The sequence below is a fragment of the Hibiscus syriacus genome, unplaced genomic scaffold (genome assembly GCF_006381635.1).
Source record: "Hibiscus syriacus cultivar Baekdansim isolate YM2019G1 unplaced genomic scaffold, ASM638163v2 tig00110187_pilon, whole genome shotgun sequence".
NCBI classification, from domain to species: domain Eukaryota; kingdom Viridiplantae; phylum Streptophyta; class Magnoliopsida; order Malvales; family Malvaceae; genus Hibiscus; species Hibiscus syriacus.
Window position 1 is genome coordinate 2,282,145 of NW_024062618.1, and position 21,026 is coordinate 2,303,170.

At 30.9% G+C, this 21,026-nt stretch overlaps 1 protein-coding gene across 1 annotated transcript; it reads left to right on the forward strand.

Moving 5' to 3' along the window:
- Positions 1-9,389: 9,389 nt before the first annotated feature.
- Positions 9,390-10,924, forward strand: LOC120217695 (CBL-interacting serine/threonine-protein kinase 20-like). Its single transcript, XM_039214764.1, has one exon. The coding sequence runs from the start codon at positions 9,501-9,503 to the stop codon at positions 10,797-10,799; it is 1,299 nt and encodes a 432-aa protein (XP_039070695.1). The 5' UTR covers positions 9,390-9,500; the 3' UTR covers positions 10,800-10,924.
- Positions 10,925-21,026: the final 10,102 nt, after the last annotated feature.

Sequence of the window (21,026 nt, forward strand, 5' to 3'; positions counted from 1 at the left end):
TCAATGAAATTCCATATATGGTAATCCTAATGCAGTAACGAGGAAGGTGGAGATAGAATTTTGCAAGCAAAAACTCATAAAAAAAACTGCACGACAATGACGAAAACACACACACACACACATATATATATATATATATTGTCTTCTGTGTAACATGAAAAAGGGTTTACTTTCCGAGGCTGAATCATAGAGAGAATTTGGACTGTTTTGTCTTTTGGGGGGATAATTGATAGGCAGCTCGTTATTTGTGAAATTTAATTTATTTTCTGTTCCAAAAACAGAGATGGAAAGATTAATTTAATTCTTGTTTTACTATTTAAATTCTTCTTGTCATTGATATTTATCATAAATATATAAAGAAAACAACCCTAGGGGTGCTAGAAAACACTAATGTTTGTTGTCTTTGTTTACATGGGGGAGTTGACGATGATTTTATTTGTTTAAAACCCCGTAGAGAATCTTTCAAAGAATTATTTCATCTTTGTTTTGTATCATATTTTCCATGATTTTTTTTTAAAATATGGCATCGGGAAACATTTAAAATAAATAAATAAATGAAACAGTGTGAAGAAAGAATCATGGTGATAAATCCATAAACCAACTTTAATCTGTGTTTTTATTTTGTTTGATTCTTATGATTGTTTAGTGTTCCCATTTCTTCCTGTTTGGACCTTTTCACTGTTCCAGAAATTGGATCCCATTGGTGTCATGAAACGGCTCATCAATCGCCTGCTTCCCCACTACACTCTCAAAGGTTAGTTTAGTATTACTATATAAAAAAATATTTCCAACAACTTTTATAAAAGTTTATAAAAAGAAGGTAAACAACCTTAATGATGCAAAGGATTATTGCCAATTGGCTCCAAAGGATCATTTATATTCAACCAATATTTACACGTTTCCGCGTCGAATCATCACATTAATGCACGTAAAGGGGAGATATGAGATCAATAAAGTGCCCTTTTTTCCAAGAGCTCGTACCAAGGATCCTATATATATATATATATGCTATCTGTCATATTCAAATCAGTAGTTGTAACAAATTAGAGTTTGATTTAATCCAATTAATCATGGGATAGTAACCTTAGAGAAGCTTGTTTTCTATTTTCTTCTACAATATCTAAATGGAATCATCTACCTACTACTATTATTAAGTGCTATATATATTGCAGTAGTTGTGTTGTATGGTGGAAAAATGGGTTAATTAGTTGAGAGTGTTAACCTAAAATATGATCATATTTATTCTAAAATATTACACAATTTGTAGTAATTTCGATTACAATTAAGAATGTTATATTAAAACGTGTTTTAACTTAAAATGTGACCTTATCTACTCTAAAAAGCTACACGATTGGTAATATTTTCGATTAGAACCAAGAATGTTACATTGCAACATATTTTAACTTAAAATGTGACCATATGTACTCTAAAAGTTACACAATTGATAATAATTTCAGTTATAACAAAAATTATTATATAAGTTTCTTGACGATAACTTTTTAAGTTACAACAAGAATATTATTCAGTTTACATGATTTGTTATAAATAAGATAATATTTTCGAGCCTAAGATATTTCTCATTTTACTCTAAAAAAAAGTATGCACTTCGTAAGTTTTTTTGTTATAACCGATTGTGGTCTTTTTTAATCTTATATTACTCGGATGTATTTTAGACTCTCTTGTATATTATATGAATTGTTATGTTGGATTTCCTTACCTAACTTTTGGTGTGAACCATATTAACTCGATCGAAATTTTAATAAAATTTTGTTATTTAATCATCGATATTGACAAAACAGTCCAAATTCTATGTCATCTTACAACTTTTGTATGTTTCACACTAGTTTTCCAATTAAACAATGACATCCTAATCTAAATGTAAACACCTATTGTCTTAAATGTTGACAAAGCAGTTGCTGCTAGACACTAACACTTGGCATGTGCCCAGAAGCAGGTGGAGAAGGACCATAAAGGTAAGATACAAGATAAAGGATTCGGGTTGGTCCTAATTAAAAATATTTTGATCTATGGTTGGACCAGTCGATGGTTGGACAAGACAGTGATCACATTAATATAGGAAGAAAGTATTGTTGGCTCCATTAATTTTTTAACTTAACATAAAAAAATATTCAAACTATATTTAAAGTTAATTTGAGATGTCTAAAAAATATTTCGGTTAAAATAAGTGTTTAACATTTGTAATGTTATGTTTTATGTATCTAGACCGTTAACACCATTAAATTCGACTATTAAGTTTTTATAAATATATAAAATTTCAATTTATTTTAAATAAAACTTTAAATTTTTATAAGTCTAACACGTGTCACATAACAATCGGATTTAATGGCATGTACCTAAAAACGTAACGTTAAAAATATTATACATTTATTTTTAACGAAAAAATCTTTAAACATAAAAATTTAACTGAGTATAATTTGAATACTTATTCTTACAAAAGTCTTATTTTGTATAAAACTTGTGAAGTTGATGATTGGACAAGGCAGTAACACATTGATTAAATAGACTAAAATTCATTGCAAGCTGATAAACATAACTCTTTTTGTCTGTACATCATTTGATGAAATCTAAAGGGTAGTTGCTAGATTCAACTTTTATTCATGTTCATATATACGTCATACATAGGGATGGATTGAGAAAAAATGAAGAGTAGTTATTTACAAAATAATTTTTTATATAATTTAAATATTTTTTATTATTTTTTTATAATTTTATACAAAGTTCTATGTTTGTTTCTGATTATAAATATATCATTTGATAAAAATATTTTTATGTATTTATATAACGAGTAAGGGAAAATTTTATTTGAAAAATAAAACCCTTTCCAAATGAAATCATCAGTTCTGATATCATGTTAATTTATATGTTTATATATAAAATCTAATTCTTGAGATAAATTTTGATTTTTGAAATTAGTGGAAAACAAAAAGATAAGATTTATAATATTTATTTATTAACCACATATAGAAATGTGGATTTGTAGCTATTTCAAATTTGAGTCTTTTAAAGAAATTAATATTATTATTTTCTTGCCTGTTGAAACCCTTTCAAATGATAGCAACAGTTCTTATTCTCTTGCCTGTTGGTACAGTATAAGGAGGGAATACCTTATTCATGTTGACACTTGATAATGTGTTGCTAAAAGAAAACCCTTTTTCTTTTAGCTTTTTGCCGATTCATCAATCTCTCTAGCTTTTATACTTTTTGAAGAAAATTAGAAGTAATAGAAATTAAGCTTAAGGGTGAGGAGTAATGTATTTTTGAAAAAAATCATTAAGTTTTTTAAAATAGTTTATATCTAATTAATTTTTAAATTCAAAAAAATTAATTAGTATTATTTTTTAACAATAGAAGTCATCGTTGATTGTGATAATATTAAATTGATAGTATACGATGATGATATAACGATCCATAATATTGACACAATAATTCACGATGTTAGTGTAGTAGTCCACATGTAAATGACATAAGATTTTAATTATTTTTTTAAAAAACAAATTGAGAGTCTAAATGATTTTTGAAAAGATTTCAAAGGTTTATTTATTATTTTTATATGAAAAATAAATTTATTTAATATTTAAATGTTTAAAAGTATTAAAATATTTAAAAATAAAATACTACTAAATATTCAAATAAAAATAAATAAAAAATCTTCCGAGAAAAGACAAAACAAGTACACTTTTATCTTGAAGAAGAGTTGGGCTGCTGATGATTTTTGTTAGAATTCTTTCATACAAAAAGTAAGTCATCCGATAAAAGAAAAAAAGACACAAAACAAATGTTAATGCGTGGGAAAAAATTTCTCATATAAAATATATTCATCATATTATTTCTTAAATTAGGATTTTTTATTGGTCTAAAGATACTGTGCACTCATGAGATTTTTTTCATTTGCCTTAAGACGCTATACAATCGTGGGGTATTTTTCATTTGTCTAAAGATGTCATTAAATTGTAGAGTCTTCATATTTAATTTAAAGACGTGTGAAACACCTGACGTCTTCAGGTGGTACTGTTCAATTCACCCTAAATGTGAAAATAATCCTCGGATGGACTATATTGGTATTTAAAAAATATCACTTACATTACCTTAACCATTTTGCCAATGTTAATGTATCAAAGAAATAAAATGGTCCTTAAGAAAATTATTTTCCTTAATTTAGACATAAAAGTTAATGTTCTTCATGCACAATATATATATGCTTCTAACCTAACTCTTTGACGTTGATTTTCATACATAAGTAGAAAATCAAATCCCTACATAAAAAAAAATATGTTACATTTTAACCTAACTTAAGATTTTGATTTAAATATGTTAAAAGGTTTTTTTATAATTTTAAAATTTAAGATTTAAATTTAAATTTTTAATATTAAGTTTATATACTATTTTTTATTAGAAAATTGATCCATCTTTTAAGTTGACTTAGTGACTAAAAATAGTAAAATAATATATATTTTTAGTCATCATCTTTAAAGTTTTATTAACGCAGCCCTTAAAAAAAACTGAAAATATGAATAACTGAAATTTTACATTTTTCGATTAATTATATATTTTATACTTTAAATAAATAGTCAAATTAAGAAAAAAATAATTATAAACATAAAAGACTAAAAAATATTTTATCTTTTTATATTTTCCAAATAAAACTAATAGAGAAAATCCTATTGTATTTTCTTCCTTCATTTTAATAGTGAAATTTTTATCTTCTGCTCGTAAATTTTCTCTTTTTAGGTTTTTCAGCTAAATTTTGAATTTTTTTTATTTTTTTTTTCAATCATTTTATTTATTTTCCGATAATTATTGTTTGGATATTATAACACAACTAAAGCAGAAAATTAATGGGAAGTTCTACGGTATAGCATGTTAGCATGCAATTAAAATACGACTAAACTAAACGTTATTTCAAATGTGTGTTTTTTAATAATTTTTTATAATTTAAAATATTACAAAAAAATAAATTGCACCTATTTTCAAATTTTTTAAACTTTAAATTAAGATTTTTTTTAGACTTTTTCCAAAACTAACAAAAGAAAAGGAAAAAAAAGTAAAATAACCTTTTCCTGTGTTTCCAATGATTAACAAAACATGTTTTTCAAATGGTTTTCCGCATGATTTAACAGTACGTGCAGCTTTTATACACGGACCCAACAACTCTCATTACTGCCACCTCAAAGCTTGTTGTGTATCTTTAAATTTAAGGTGCGTTTTGTTTATGTAAAATTATCAGTGTGAATAAAATATTATTAAAAATTAGTAATATTGAGAATATTGTATTTTGTGTTTGGTTGGTTTAGCAAGAATATAAGATTATCGTATTTGGTTAAAAGAATAAAATATTACTGGAATATATAGTTTATTAAATTGTCCTTATTATATATTTATTTTTTAATAAGTTGAAAAATATTTATATATATATATATATATATTTTTTTTAAAAATTTAAATTTATAAAATTTATATATTTTTTTACAAAATTGAAAATATAAAAAGGTTTAATGAAATGGTAAAAATTTTATTTTAACCCCTTAACTTCATATAAAATTTTAATTATAGATTTTTTTTTTGTAAATCTAAAATAGTTTAAGGATAAATTTGTAATTTAACATTCGTAGAATTTTTATTATTCAATAACATAATAAGAATATTTTTGAAATAAATTTTTTTAAGGGCATTTAGTCAAAAACGCTGATAATCTAAAAATATCTAAGGAAAGGGAGATAATGACATTCCCGATAATATACCCTAAAAATCCACTATTAATAATGTAAGATTACCGGGAATAATATTCCCGGCCAACCAAACGAGAGAATGTGGATTTCATTCCCATGAGAATCTCACATTCCTCCAATCAAACACACCATAATAAAGGATTTTTATAAAAGGTTGGGTTTGGTATTTTTATTTATTTATTTTATTTATTTTTGGTTTAATTTGTGTATAATTCAATCTCAACCTTCAATCACAAAGGAACCAAACAAGTTGTAATGACTCCTACGGCAGCAGCATTAAGAATGTTAATAATCCCCGCAGGTAGCCGTCGGAGGTAAGGGTGTTCTCCATCGATTAATCATACTGTTTAACTTAAACAATTTGGTTAACTATTTTAATTATTATTAAATTTTATTAATCATATCTTAATCGGTGAGAAATGGTTAACTGTTAACAATTAATCATTATTAACAATTTAATTACAAGTTAATCTAGAATTTATTATAAATTTATTTTGTACATGTTGATTGTTTGTTTTAAACATAATTAAACTATCTCTACAATAAATATTATGTTAAATGCTTTTGAATTAAATACTTAAATAGAGAGATTCTAAATAGTAAACACGATCTTCATACTTAGCTTAAAGAAAGAGAAAAGTACATACTGATACTATATACTAATTAGTACATCTACATACTGCATATTGTTATATTAGTTTAAAGTTCCAATTCCACATAAAGTACATCATAATTAATCATAGTGCAAAGTCCAACATATAGCAATAGTCCAATACACTATTAAATTTTTAAAGACAATTATTTAACAAACATAAAACAAATCATTATACTTCTATTTTCTCTTAAATAATATATCTATAATATAATAACGATTAATCGATGGTTAATCATTCATTAAAATTCGTAATCAGGGACGAACGCAGAACTTCATGTTAGGGGTGACAAATTTATAAAATTTTATGTAGGGGATAACATATAAAATTTTGAGGACTAAAACATATTTTCAATAGAAAATATCTAAAATATATATGAATTTAAAACTTTTAGGGGGACAATTACCCCATCCGCCCTCTCTAGGTCCATCCCTATTCGTAATCATAACTTTAATAAGGGATAGACGGTCTAATTGTCTCTTGAAAATTTCAAATTATTATGTATTTTAAATATTTTCTTTATTCTTAGTATTGATAATCTGTTTTCATTACCTCTAGAATTTTATAAGTTCTTCATCACCTCAAGTTTTAGAAATTTGTCCCATAGCATAAAATTTTGCGTATGTTTATGACTGAAATCGTTAACCGTAATCTTTTAACCTTAACAATTCGATTAATTAACTTGTAATGCAATGGTTATATTTTAATATGCACACCCGTAATCGAAAGACTTGGTGCCCCAAACTATAATTTTGTGTATTTGCAGCCAAATAACGCACAACATAGATTCTTTCAATGGTCGAAGCGAAGATCCCTCTTCCACCAATTCTTTTCAATCCTGTCCATTCCATTGACTGACACTATGGACCTTAATTTCCTAAACCCAACAAAACATAGAGTCTACCATGGTCCAAGCAATTAGAAGGCAGAAGGCCAAGTGTAAGAATTTTATGGCCGAACAAAGCTTGTAGCCTTGTAAAGAGTTCATAATCACACCCACAAACCAATAGTTTTTGGTTGCATGGGCCATGACGTATTAAAGCATCGGATAGTTTTGTCCACAAACGACGGTGCAAAGATTTCAACTATTTGTCCATGAATGGACAGAACAATGTCTATAATTACTATAGTTGAAATAGATGAGCGATTCTAATGAATCCCCAAGAATATACTATATTGTGTGGCTCAAGATTGAACTGGGACCTTTGTGAATATGATATTTTTATTCTGCTCGATTAGCTCCAAGCCAAGAATTATGGACGGACATCCACTCAAGTAGACCACTCAATTTATTTTATTAAGGGGAACAATAGAACGGAAGAATTTTAGTGGGTCACCAACACGAAAGGCTAAATGTATTATTATTTGACAATTAAATCTATTTACTCTATCAACTTATAAATATTTATCTTCATCCTAAATCGAACATCAATATTAAATGTCTGTATATAAATTATCATGCGAAAGCGAGAATTCTCTTTCTATATCTCTTAATTATTTATCATTTTCTCTCTTAATTTTTTTATTGAACAATAAATTATTATTATTCACTTAAATCAAACAGGAGTTATACACTTATTTTTCTCATCAAAAAAATTAAAATATGAATGAACCTTAATCAAAACCAAATCAATACGCAAATCATAAATAATAAGATATGGTTTGGTGCTGACAGCAGAGAATCATTTAATATTGATCACTCTCCAGCCAGGAACATACTGTTCACTCACCGAATCAGAAATCAAGAACTTGTATTGGCATGTTGCTAATGTTATTGGTTACGTGGGCCAGTAGGACAAACTATAGCCATGCACGTGGCCTGCCTCCGTGAATGGAAGACCTCATGTTGCAATAGGACCCAACCTCATTGTCATTTTGTTGGGAGCCACGTGGAGCCACGTGATACAGTTACCACTTACAACTTACAAGCATAGATACAAAGTTCACTCGTATATAATACTAATTTAATTTATAATATTTCAATCCAATCATTCTATCGATAACTTAAATATTAAATGATTCAATTCATGAAATACTCTCCCCAGTTAAAATGATTGTTATTTTTTTAAGACGTCGTGAATTTGAGAAGTTACGTTTATATTATATGTGTATTATCAATTATAATAAATACTCTAAATAGATATTATCTAGTAATCATCTTGACTACTAAAAAATATTAAATAATTATGCTAAAAAAATTAGAAAATTTGCTGAGATTTAAATAAAATTATTAATTATCTTAAATAATTGTCATGTAAATAACTTTTGTATTTTTCAAAAATAATTTTGAATTATAGTCGAATAACTATGATTAATTGTGTGAAATTTGACATAAACTTAGATAAATAAAAAAATGAAATGACAAAATTCAAACATGAGAGACTATAAATTTAATTATTAAAATTAATTATCCAAATGAATTAAAAGCAAATCATTATAAGTCATAAAAACAAACATAACGATTTTTTTATTAAATTAAATTATAGTACTGAATTAATTCTCGCATAAATATTTAATACATGACATCGATATAATTTAAGATAAATATTTAAATATAATAAAATAACTATAGTATAAATAAATAAATATAAAAATATTAAAAATATATGAATTATTAATACATAATTTTTATATATTTTCTTAATAGTCTAAAATAATTAAAAAATGATATCTGTTCATATTTTTTATATGTTTATAATAATATATCTATAATTTTATTTTATATAAAGTAATTTGATATATTATACAATGAAGACATGTTTAGTACAATATTAAAACTTTCAGAAGGGATGATCACCCATCAACCATTCAATTCAATCCATCCTTGATTACGATTGCCTTGGTTTGATATTCCTATCCAAAATATCATGGCTCTAAAAGTTTCTATATATATCGACGATAAATTATGTCCATCCTTTCAGTATAAAATAGACTTTGAACACGTCTACCTTTTCAATGTTTTCTTCGAATCCATTAATTTTCGACTGATTAGTGAAAACCCAGAAAAATACAAATTCCCAGAAGCTGGATAGTTTTCTTCATTGATTCAGTGTGTAGAATCTTCAAAGATCAAATTTTTGTAGCAGTGAGGAAGACAACAATGGAGAAGAAAGGCACGGTATTGATGCAGAGGTTCGAGTTGGGTCGATTACTCGGGCAAGGCACATTCGCCAAGGTTTACCTTGCAAAGAACCTAACAACAGGCCAAAGCTGTGCCATTAAAGTCATCGACAAAGAGAAGATAATGAAAGGAGGTTTAATCGATCAAATCAAGCGCGAAATCTTTGTCATGCGCCTCGTTAAACACCCCAACATCGTTCGACTATACGAAGTAATGGCCAGCAGGTCGAAGATATATTTCGTCATGGAATATGTCAAAGGCGGTGAGCTTTTCAACAAGGTCGCTAAAGGGAAACTCAAGGAAGACGACGCCCGACGATATTTCCAGCAATTAGTCGCGGCCATCGATTATTGTCATAGCAGAGGCGTTTATCATCGGGATTTAAAGCCCGAGAATCTCCTCCTCGACGAAAATGGGAATCTGAAGGTGTCGGATTTCGGGCTGAGTGCGTTCAAAGAATCGAGCAGACAAGATGGGCTGCTTCACACCACATGTGGAACACCGGCTTATGTTGCGCCCGAAGTGATAAACTACAAAGGCTATGATGGAGCCAAGGCTGATATTTGGTCATGTGGGGTAATTCTTTACGTTTTGTTAGCTGGTTTTCTTCCCTTTCACGATTCCAATCTCATGGGAATGTATAGGAGGATTTCCAGAGGTGAATTCAAGTGCCCACAATGGTTCACTCCTGAAGTTAAGAAGCTTCTTTCCAGGATTCTCGAAGCTAATCCAATTCGAAGAATCACAGTGGCTAAGCTCATGGAGAATTCTTGGTTTAAGAAAGGATATAAACATATTGATCATACCCCGCCATCATCCCCTCAAACTCGTATTCTAGATCCGTCGATTACCGACTTTAGTGCTGGTTTTGATGACGAAGCAGGCCTTATTAAGCCGAGTTGTTTTAATGCTTTCGACATCATATCCCTTTCGCAAGGTTTTGATTTATCCGGTTTGTTCGAGAAAGATTCGAATTATTCACGGTTCACAACTAAAAAACCGGCCACGGATATCGTTTCTAAATTCGAACAAATAGCTCGGACGGAGAGTTTTCGCATGAAGAACAAGGGTGGGAAGGTGAAATTGCAGGGTGTAAAGGAAGGGAGAAAGGGACAGCTTGGTATAGATGCGGAGATATTTGAAGTGACACCGTCGTTTCATGTGGTGGAGTTGAAGAAAACAACAGGGGATACTTTGGAGTATAAGAACTTTTGTAACACAGAATTGAAACCGTCGCTGAAAGATATAGTGTGGGCTTGGCAAGGAAGTGATCAGTAGCAGCAAGAAATTGTAAGCCTGTGATGACTGCCAAAAAGGGAACTTCGTACCCTCTTTGAGTTCCAATTTCGTTTTCTTGTCTTTTAGGTTTGGTTTCTGTCTAATTAATCTCCAGATTCTGAAAAGCATTGCTTCACACAATTCCAAGATGAGATCATATAACATTATTTAGTTGGCCCCAAAATTGCAGAACCTGTGAAACTTGTTATACCTCCGTAGATATAGCAATTCAGTGACGTATTCATAATTTTTTTTAGGATGAACACATATGCTGACAATATAAAATTTTTGAACGGGTAGATACAAATAAAATTTCAAAGTAGATACCATCAGTAAAATAAGTAATTAACGCAAAAAAATCGAATTTTGTGCCCATCCTCAATAAGTTATGGCTCCGCCACTGCAACTACTCCAAAGAGGCAATTTCCTCATCTGCTTGCTAAAATCATTTCCAGAGAGATTTTACAATAGAAATCCTTCGACCGACCATAAAACTTTGGTTAGACTCTATGATAAACTCAAGAGATTTGTCAAGACCAAATCTATTATTTGATAACTATATTTATACATCATGCGACTACAAATAACAATGATAATGCTAGGTTTGATACTTGCATACATAAGAGATCATTAAATAAACTTCGATGATAGACAAATGGGACTCTTCTTCTCCTTCTTCAACTGTTTTATCTTCAAGATCTATATCTGTTTATAACTCTTTTGCATATCTTGAATACTAACGTTATTGATCAATATCATTCATGCTTTGATTTGATTATCTGTTCAAATTAAAAGAGGTAATCATTCGCGATTGATATAATTACCTTGTTCCGATCAATAAAACTACAGGTTGATAATTGGTCTAGTTTCCGATAAATCTGCTGATCATATTTTCAAAGCCAGACGAGTGTTTAAGAGTCGATTATTCAGATAACGGAACATGTGATTGTTCCTACCAAATACAGGCAAAACAATCAGTTGGTTCCATCATCGGGACTAGAATTGTTGGGTTGTTTGGGGTGCAATGATTTGTTCATTATACAACTATTTTTTGTCCCAAGATAGTAAAGAATAAAATAGAACTAAAAGCTTCAAAAAAAAATAAGGTTAAACATTTAGTGATTACGAAAAATGTTATATCTTTGCTAATATTTGTTCATACTGGTATAAAGTCCATGTCAGTTTCAGTTATAGAAAATGACAAATTTGTTAAGGCACGAACACAAATTATTAACATAAAATACCAAAAAGAAAAAAAATTAAAGTATAAAGCAAATTATATTAGGAGAATCGCGCTTATAAATGAATCTATGCAATACTTAATATGAATTAATTTATTAATAGACCAAATATAGATGAAACGATACTATAAATACAGTGAAAATGTGAATGTTTTGCTCGTAATAAAATGTTCCTATATGTACATTACTGAAAAAGGGTGTTGCAACTTTTCAAGTTGCATGTTCGTGCCATCACTTGCTGTGTTAATGAAAACTAACAGCTAAAAGCTTCCTATACGTCCGGAAAACCAAATTCAGTTTACCTATAAACTTGGTATACCTAATTACTATTACAAACGAATTTTAAAACCTAACAATGTACCTATTCATAAGACTCTAATTATTATCTTTGTTGGTAAAAAATCGAAATTCCATTCGAATTGCAATATTCAGTTTAGTTTTGAATTGATTTTTACTACATCTAACTTAAGATAATAATATAAGACATTATGATAAATTTAGCCTTCAACATTTATATTTATCGTAACAACTTTGATGTTGCTCGATAAATCTAAAAAAATGAATTGGAATCATCATCAATATTTTATGTTAAGACATGGTTAAATCATCTAGAAAATTTTGCTATTTTAATACATTTTCAAAATCAATTAAAATTTATTAAAACAATAATTTTAGATACGAAAAACAAAAGTCAGATTCGAGAGAGTGTTTTTACGAGTAAGAAAAGATTAACATCGTTAAAATATCCGTTCGTAAAATGATACCATTTAATCAAATGTTATCCTCAAATTTAAATTTGATTCTTTTACTTTTATCAGATGAAATGAAAATCGTTAAGAAAAACTTGAGGTACACAAGGTCAGCAAAGCATACAACCGTGACGGAAAGTTTCTAATGACTAAGTTAAAGGAAGAAAACAGAACAAAAAAAGAAAAAGAAAAAGAGAATAATGCAAAAAGAGAAAATTGTGTCCAAAATAAAATATTAAATTAGTAAATTATTATTTGATTTGATGAATTTGGAAAATCAAAATAGAAATTAAAATATTTTATCTAAATTTTGAAATGGTAAAACCGTCATGGTTTTACGGGGCTAAAATTGGACTACATTAAATCACTTAATATAGGAAAATTAATTTAATCATAACTAATTTATGAATTAAAATTAATTTATGTCTATTTTGGTTAATAAATTTATGCTTAGATATTTTTAAATTGATAAGGTTTTTTAAATATTAAATGTTAAATTTATTAATTTATTTTAAATTAGATTAAATTGATATAATATATAAATGTTAGGGACTAAAATTATTATTATACTAAGTCTTACCATCAACCTGTTAAAACATAACCGCTAGTGACTAAAATAGAAAACTTGACGATAGTGACCATTCATGCAAAAAGAATATTTAATACTTGATTTTATTACTCCACAATGACTAGAATGCTTCTCCAATGACTCCAAACAACAAATAATCTATTAGAGGGAATAAATGAAACTTTGTGTAAGTTGAAGAACATCAAGAAAGTATTCACCAACATCTTCGACTTAAAATTTTCATTTATAGTTAAATCTTCCATATTTCTTTTTAAATACTAGTCTTATTATTTGTTGTAGTCTTTTATTTTAGTGTTCGTAGTGTGTGAGTTAAATTTGTGCAAACATATATACCTTGTAAGGGTATTCTTAGTTTACAATTTGCATTTTTTCTGTGAGAGAATATTCTTAAGGTTTTGAGGTATAAATCTTATGAGATTGTTGTAGGGTTACACTTTATCCTCAAATGTAATAAAATCTAATGAATTTCTTAAAGTGTAAGTTAAGATAATAGAAGTAGATTTGATTTAGAAGTTGAATCACTCTAAATTTTTAATACTTTTACTAAAAAATTTAAAGAACATATTCACTCTTCTCTTAACGTTATTTGATTGATCAATCGAACTGACAAAAAAAAAATGTTAGAAGCATATCATATTTTCACAAATATTCAAATATACAATCATTCCTTATTAGAGAATTTTAAAATCCTAAATCAATTTTCAAACTCATCTTCTATCATTATCTTAAACCCCAAACATCAATAAACTTCCACCATTTTCGATGACGATATGTTATTGGCAAACTGTAGGAGGGTTGATAATGGACAGAGGTAGTGTGGCCAATGGGGCAAACCAAAGAGTTTGGATTTTCGGATGGACAATATTAACAATAGCAGATGTCGATTGAGCTGAGTTCGAGCTTGAGGTCACGGTCTACTATTCACAAGTTGATGCATTAATGAGTGTGAACGGAAGAGATGACTTTGAGATTTGACAATTCAAAAAGGGAGAGCAATCAGTAGCTGTGGATGTTCAAGGCGTGATTTGCGATTGTTCTCGGTTTAGGGAAAACAACGCCATAGGAGATTGCGATTGTGACGAGGGAAAGATGGACGATTCAAAAAGAAAAAGTGATCGAGAGTTATAAAGGTTCGGGGTGTGGTTTGTGGTGGTTCTCAGTTTAAGAAGGTGAAGGCATATGAGATTCCGATGGTGACGAGGTAAAGACAAAGTAATGACAATGACAGATGAGGATCAATAATAGTAAAAGTCTTTCGATGTTTGGTGTTTAGTGTAATCACAAAGAACATGAATGAGTTTGAAAATTGATTTATGGTTTTGAAAATCTCTAATTCATTTTTAACGTAACAAACATGTTTTGTTTAATTATACTGAATTAATAAATCGGTCTGATGATTATGCATTGATCCTTCTACCATTAGGCTCAGATTCGAATCTGTAGACACCCATTTTCTTAAAAGATAGAACTAGCAAGAGTTCATCTCCTAAGAGGATTCTTCCACCACCATATCTTTTAAAGCAACATCCGCACCAACAAACGTGCAACAACCGAGCAAGGAGTCTAGTTACATTAGGATTCTATTATTAATAGTATTCTAAAAATAATTAGTTTTTTTCACTACAAATACATGTAATCCTTCCCATTTGTAATACAACGATTTACATACAAGATACAGAGGAAATCACGAAAAAATACAAATGCAAAGCTATTGTAAACGATTCGAAAAGGAAATAAAAGGTAGCATATTTTTTTTACATTGATTCGTTCATTTTTCGCATGACATGTTATTTTTCTTGAGATTTGGTTTGAATAACCCAAAGCGTGGGGTTGCGCCAATGATCAAAAAGGGGTGGAGTTTCGAAGTTTCGAACCTAGATCTACTCCCGAGGCATGTTCATTTTTTTGAAAGTATTTAATATTCCCCCTAAGTCAATCTTAATCTTTAATTTACCTTGAAATTTACCCTTTAATTTTACTTTTATATTAATTTCGTCTCATATATATATATATTTTTATTTATTTACTATATTCCTCCTTTTTTATTTATATTATATTATTTTTATTATATATATCTTATATCATTATATATATATATATATATATGTATAGATGTATTAATTTTTCTCCATTTACTATGTATATATTTTTTCTTAATATTATAATTTATATGCTTTTATATATATTTTCTTAATATTCTATTTTTGTTTTTATTTATTTATATATATTATATTTTTACTTTATTTTATTTTTTCTATTATTTTTTCCTTAATATCATGTATATCTTCATTTTTATTTGTTTTACTTAGTATTATATATTTATTATTTTTATTTGTTTTAGTAAATACTACTTTATATGTACACATTATTTTTATTCCTTTTTAATTTCTTTTACCTTTTTTTTTTATTTTTTTACTCCATTAATTTTTTTCCCTTTATCTGTGTCTTTGTTTTTTTAACATTTTATTCATTTTGTTTATTTTTATTATTTTTTACGTGTTTTGTTATTTTCTATTTTTTCTTGTTTTATTTATTATTCTCACGTTTGCACACTTGCTATCCTAATTCGATTTTATACTCCGCTACGAATCTAACGTTTTTATCTTTTAAGGGTATTCAAATCAATCAATTGTAAGTAATTTGAATCGGGTCTGTTGAATTTTAATTTAAATTTTGAATTTTCGCAACTAAGACAACCGGCAAATTAATTGGTACCGAAAGAGCGGTTCAAGGGTGTTAACCATTCCTTGACCGTAACCGACTCCCGAACCCGACACATTTTTGGTAAAAACGCAGATTAGGTAAGATGGTGTTCGACCCACCTAAATTCGTTTTAAAATGGTCGGTGGCGACTCCAATACACATTTTTCAAGTCGAAGCCCAATTCCGGGACCCAACCGAAAAACGGTTACGACAGCTTGGCGACTCCGCTGGGGACAGGTAAGTGAGTCAGGCTAAGATAATTTCCAGTTGTCTTTTTAACGAAAAGGGAAAGTTTAAATTTTAAGGTAACATTTCGATCCTTTTTTACTTACTTTTGATTATATTTTCGGGTAAATAGTTGTACTAATCGTTTTCTCGTGATTTCAGCCTTTAAATCTTTTTCATTTAAGGCTCTATACCCGAGCTCCAAACTCTGTCTTAAGTGAGGGTGAAAGCGACGCCTTCGTGTGAATTTATTCACCGTGCGGGCCTAGCAAGTAGCCTTCAGGGTTCATATACCTTATGTCTTCGTGTGAATTTATTCAGCGTGCAGGCATAAGGGAATGTGTCATCTCGAGTTTAACTTAGTCCACACAAGCCTATGATGGGTTTAGGACTAAGGGTCTGACAAGCCCAAGTGGGCACTAGCAAGGAGAACTCGGGTACCGTTTTTAGAACCTAAACCGGGAAACCATGGAGAATTAGAGACTATCCCGAAACCATATTCCAAAACCTAGGATATTTTTACCCTAACCATTTTCTCTTTTGTGTTTTTTATTTCTTTCGTCAATTTTTTATTTTTATTTTTATTTTACTAATCCTTTTGCTTTTGTGTTTGTTTTCTAGCATTTGTATCATAACAAGAGGCTATTGATCCTTAAAAAGCGTTTGTTAAATACAAAATAAATCTGAATTAATGGATAAAGGTGTTGTAATACAAGAGATTAAAAACGATGAGGCACAATTATGGTCCGAGAAGACTCAAAAAGAGAAGGGAGACAATCTTAAGGGAAATTATGTGTCAGAGCTTGTTAGTTACGCATCTGTCAGCCTGAAACAAAACGATGTCCAAGAACTGCGAAATATTTGGGACAGTTGGGGGAATGACAGAAAACAGAAGTTCAGCCAACGATATGGTGATATTGTCCTCTTAATCCATGTTAAGACTGATGAGCCCCTGCTCCGAGCATTAATTCAATTCTGGAACCCGGGATATAGTTGTTTCACCTTTAACCGGGAGGACATGGTGCCCACAATTGAAGAGTATACTACCCTACTGCACTACGAAAATATCAGACTAGAGAGGGCATATATCAAACACATCAAGAGTCAGCCTTTCAAGAACGAATTAGCTAAGATTGCAGGGGTTGATGAAAAATGGGTGACTGGTCGACTTCGACACAAAGGTAACGGGGAAGGAATCGAGTGGATTCATATAAGACAACTAATGAAGAACCACCCTGATGAATGGAAGACTATAAACCTTTTTGCACTAGGTCTGTACGGTCTGGTTATCTTTCCGAAAACTTTGGGCTACATCGACGCAGCCGTGATAGAGCTATTCGAACAACTTTCAAGGCGAGTCAACCCAGCACCGGCCATCTTAGCCGAAACCTTTCGATCTCTCAATCATTGCAGAAGAACTGGCATAGGAAGGTTCGTTGGGTGTATTTAGCTCATTCAAATCTGGATTCACATCCACTTTTGGAAGACTAATGGGGTATCCTATCGCCGATTCAGCACTACCTATTCACTTTTGGGAGAATTCATCACTAGGAAATGGCATGAAGGTGCTTCAAAGGAAAAGTGGATGAAAGTTTTTACACTTCTTCAGGATCGGGATATTACCTGGAGAGCCCCCTGGTTGTTCCTCAGTGATGTTCTTTTCCGGTGTGGGGATTCTGATACTATGACCTTACTTGGACTTTGGGATGCAGTTGGGTATGCCCCGTTGTTAGCACTTAGACAGTATGGGGCACGTCAGTTTATCCCGGTAACATGCAGGCTAGCTAGATCAGAGTTTGTGTATAATGGTGACAGTTATAAGAAGAGGATCAAGGAAACAGATGATTCATGGAAGAAAGTATGTCAGATGGATGTTGTGGCTGTCAGAGAAATGCTTACTCTGGATTATGTGGAGTGGCGAAGACTGAGAAAGAATGATAACATCCCGGTGCCAGAATGTGAAGACACTTTTGGAGAAGAACTGGCAGAGGAAGGTTCGTTGGGTGTATTTAGCTCATTCAAATCTGGATTCACAGCCACTTTTGGAAGACTAATGGGGTAGCCTATCGTCGATTCAGCACTACCTATTCACTTTTGGGAGAATTCATCACTAGGAAATGGCATGAAGGTGCTTCAAAGGAAAAGTAGATGAAAGTTTTTACACATCTTCAGGATCGGGATATTACCTGGAGAGCCCCCTGGTTGTTCCTCAGTGATGTTCTTTTCCGGTGTGGGGATTCTGATACTATGACCTTACTTGGACTTTGGGATGCAGTTGGGTATGCCCCGTTGTTAGCACTTAGACAGTATGGGGCACGTCAGTTTGTCCCGGTAACATGAGGGCTAGCTAGATCAGAGTTTGTGTATAAAGGTTACAGTTATAAGAAGAGGATCAAGGAAGCAGCTGATTCGTGGAAGAAAGTATGTCAGATGGATGTTGTGGCTGTCAGAGAAATGCTTACTCTGGATTATGTGGAGTGGCGAAGACTGAGAAAGAATGATAACATCCCGGTGCCAGAATGTGAAGACACCCGGACCATGGAGGAGCATCTCAGACATGTCCCTTCTGAACTTGAGATAGCTAAGGTGGAATTTGAAGCTGTGAATAACGAGCTGAAACAGAAGGTTAAAGAACTAGAAGCTGAACGTTATCAATGGAAGCTAGATGTCGAATCTCAGAAAGATAGAGCAGATAAGCTGGAAAGAAAACAAAAAAGAGTTCGTTTTGAGCTTGAGGATTTGAGAAAAGGGTATCAAGATAAAGTCAATGATAATTCCAAGTTGAAAGTAACTTCTGAATACTGGAAAGACGAAGTTCATAGCTTAAAAAGAAAGTTCGAGGGGTCTGATGAAAGAACTTGGAAAGAACAGTTGAAAACTGCTCAGAGGCGCTTAGCAGACAGTCAGCATCAAAATCAATGCTTAAGAATCCAGATGGCTGACCTAGAAAAACAACATGAAAGAGATGGAAAAACAATATCCGAGTTAGAAGTTATTGTGGATAGATTCAAGAAGCAAGCAATCGAGCTTCAGATAGTACCCTTCGACGGAGGTCTGCAGTGGCGTTTCCGTTGGGAGAAAGCACAACAAATGGTGAAAGCTAGAGATGCAGTCATCCGAGATTTCCTGGATCAAGTGCAAAAAGCAGCCCGTCATCTTCACGGCCTGACAAGGGAAGCTGAAGTGGTTCGACAAGGCCTTCAACCAATGACAGCTGAAGGCAGAAGACTTGTCAACCTACTAGAAATTGTTCGGGGTCTAGAAGATTTAGTCCGAACGTACCTTTGATTGTTTTTTATGTCTCTTACAAGATAAAACATTTCTGTCTAAATAAGGATTATTTATAATAATAGACACTTTTCTGGATCAATGCCTCGAACATTTCATGCATTTTTGCATTTTGCATCTACATTTCATTTTTAAGCATTTTCATAAACATGAATTTTTTTCATGGAGAATTCGATGAAGTGGTTTTAACCACATGACACCACATGGAAGCAAGATTGTAACATAAAAAAAATGAAATCACGACGAATGAGCCCGATCAGCTGGTTATACGACTAAGCCTGCCAGGATGATCTGAGAAGAGAGTCCACATATCCTAAGGGATACGATGTTGAAGCTGTTTGCAGTTGCCACATAGGATGCTCCGTACATTCCTCTGAGAACTATATGGCGCTGAAGCGCGAGATCCAAAACCTGATGGATTCAGGGGCATAGACAGCCAAAGAAGGGGACATTACATATATCATTTGCACTTAGAGGATTGTTTTGTTTGAACACGTCTTTGATCTTTCATGTTTGCTTAATCTTTTAAACGATTGAATTTATGCTACTTTCTAAGGTGGAGCAATTGAACAAATTTTAATCTTTAGTTCTTCGAATATTAAATGAATTAAGGATTCTTTTAATTCTTCAAGAATTATAGATTTTTGACATATGACAAGATTAGACCTTTCTTATCATGTCTCAAACCCCAAAATAAAATACCTTGATTCTTTACCCAAAATAACTCATGGTCATTACCAAAAAAACCAAAATTTTGACATTACCTCCCTTTGAAACTTTTGAACATTGCCTTTATTTTTTGATACACCCATACCTTTCTTTGAGTCAAATAAAGTCACACCATTGTCTTTTTAGACTCAAAATTGACATTTTTATGCCATTAAAACCCAAGGCATTGAGTTGTTCATTTGAACATGAGCCTTCTTCTAAGACATAACTTGGGGCATCTCGCAGAAAGCATGAAAATTGGGACATGTTAGGGGCAAGAAGCAGAAAGAAGAATTTACTCGGAATAATTCTACCATGCATTAATTGCATTGTTTTCATATGAATAAAAATAATCCTAAAAAATCTATCCCCTGGGGATACCTTTTCTGTGAGGACTTCTATTTATGAAATGATGAACGGCTTTCTTTCTTCATCCCTTCACAACAGGAGAAAATATATATTCCTTGTGTCCCCTTTTGAGCCTATAGTATTTTTTTTCTTCTGATTCAACCCTAACCAAGGATCACCCTCTATACTGGGGGGCAAGGTGGAGAAAATCTGCTAACATGAGTGAAGACATTGATTCAGATGAGATACCGAAAGGTGAACCAAATGCCAAGTGCAAAGATTCAATCAGAACAAAAAGAGAAAAAAAAAGAAAAAGCAAAGAGAAAATAAAAAGAGAAAAAAAAACAAAGGAAAATTGAAAAAAAAGAAGACAAGA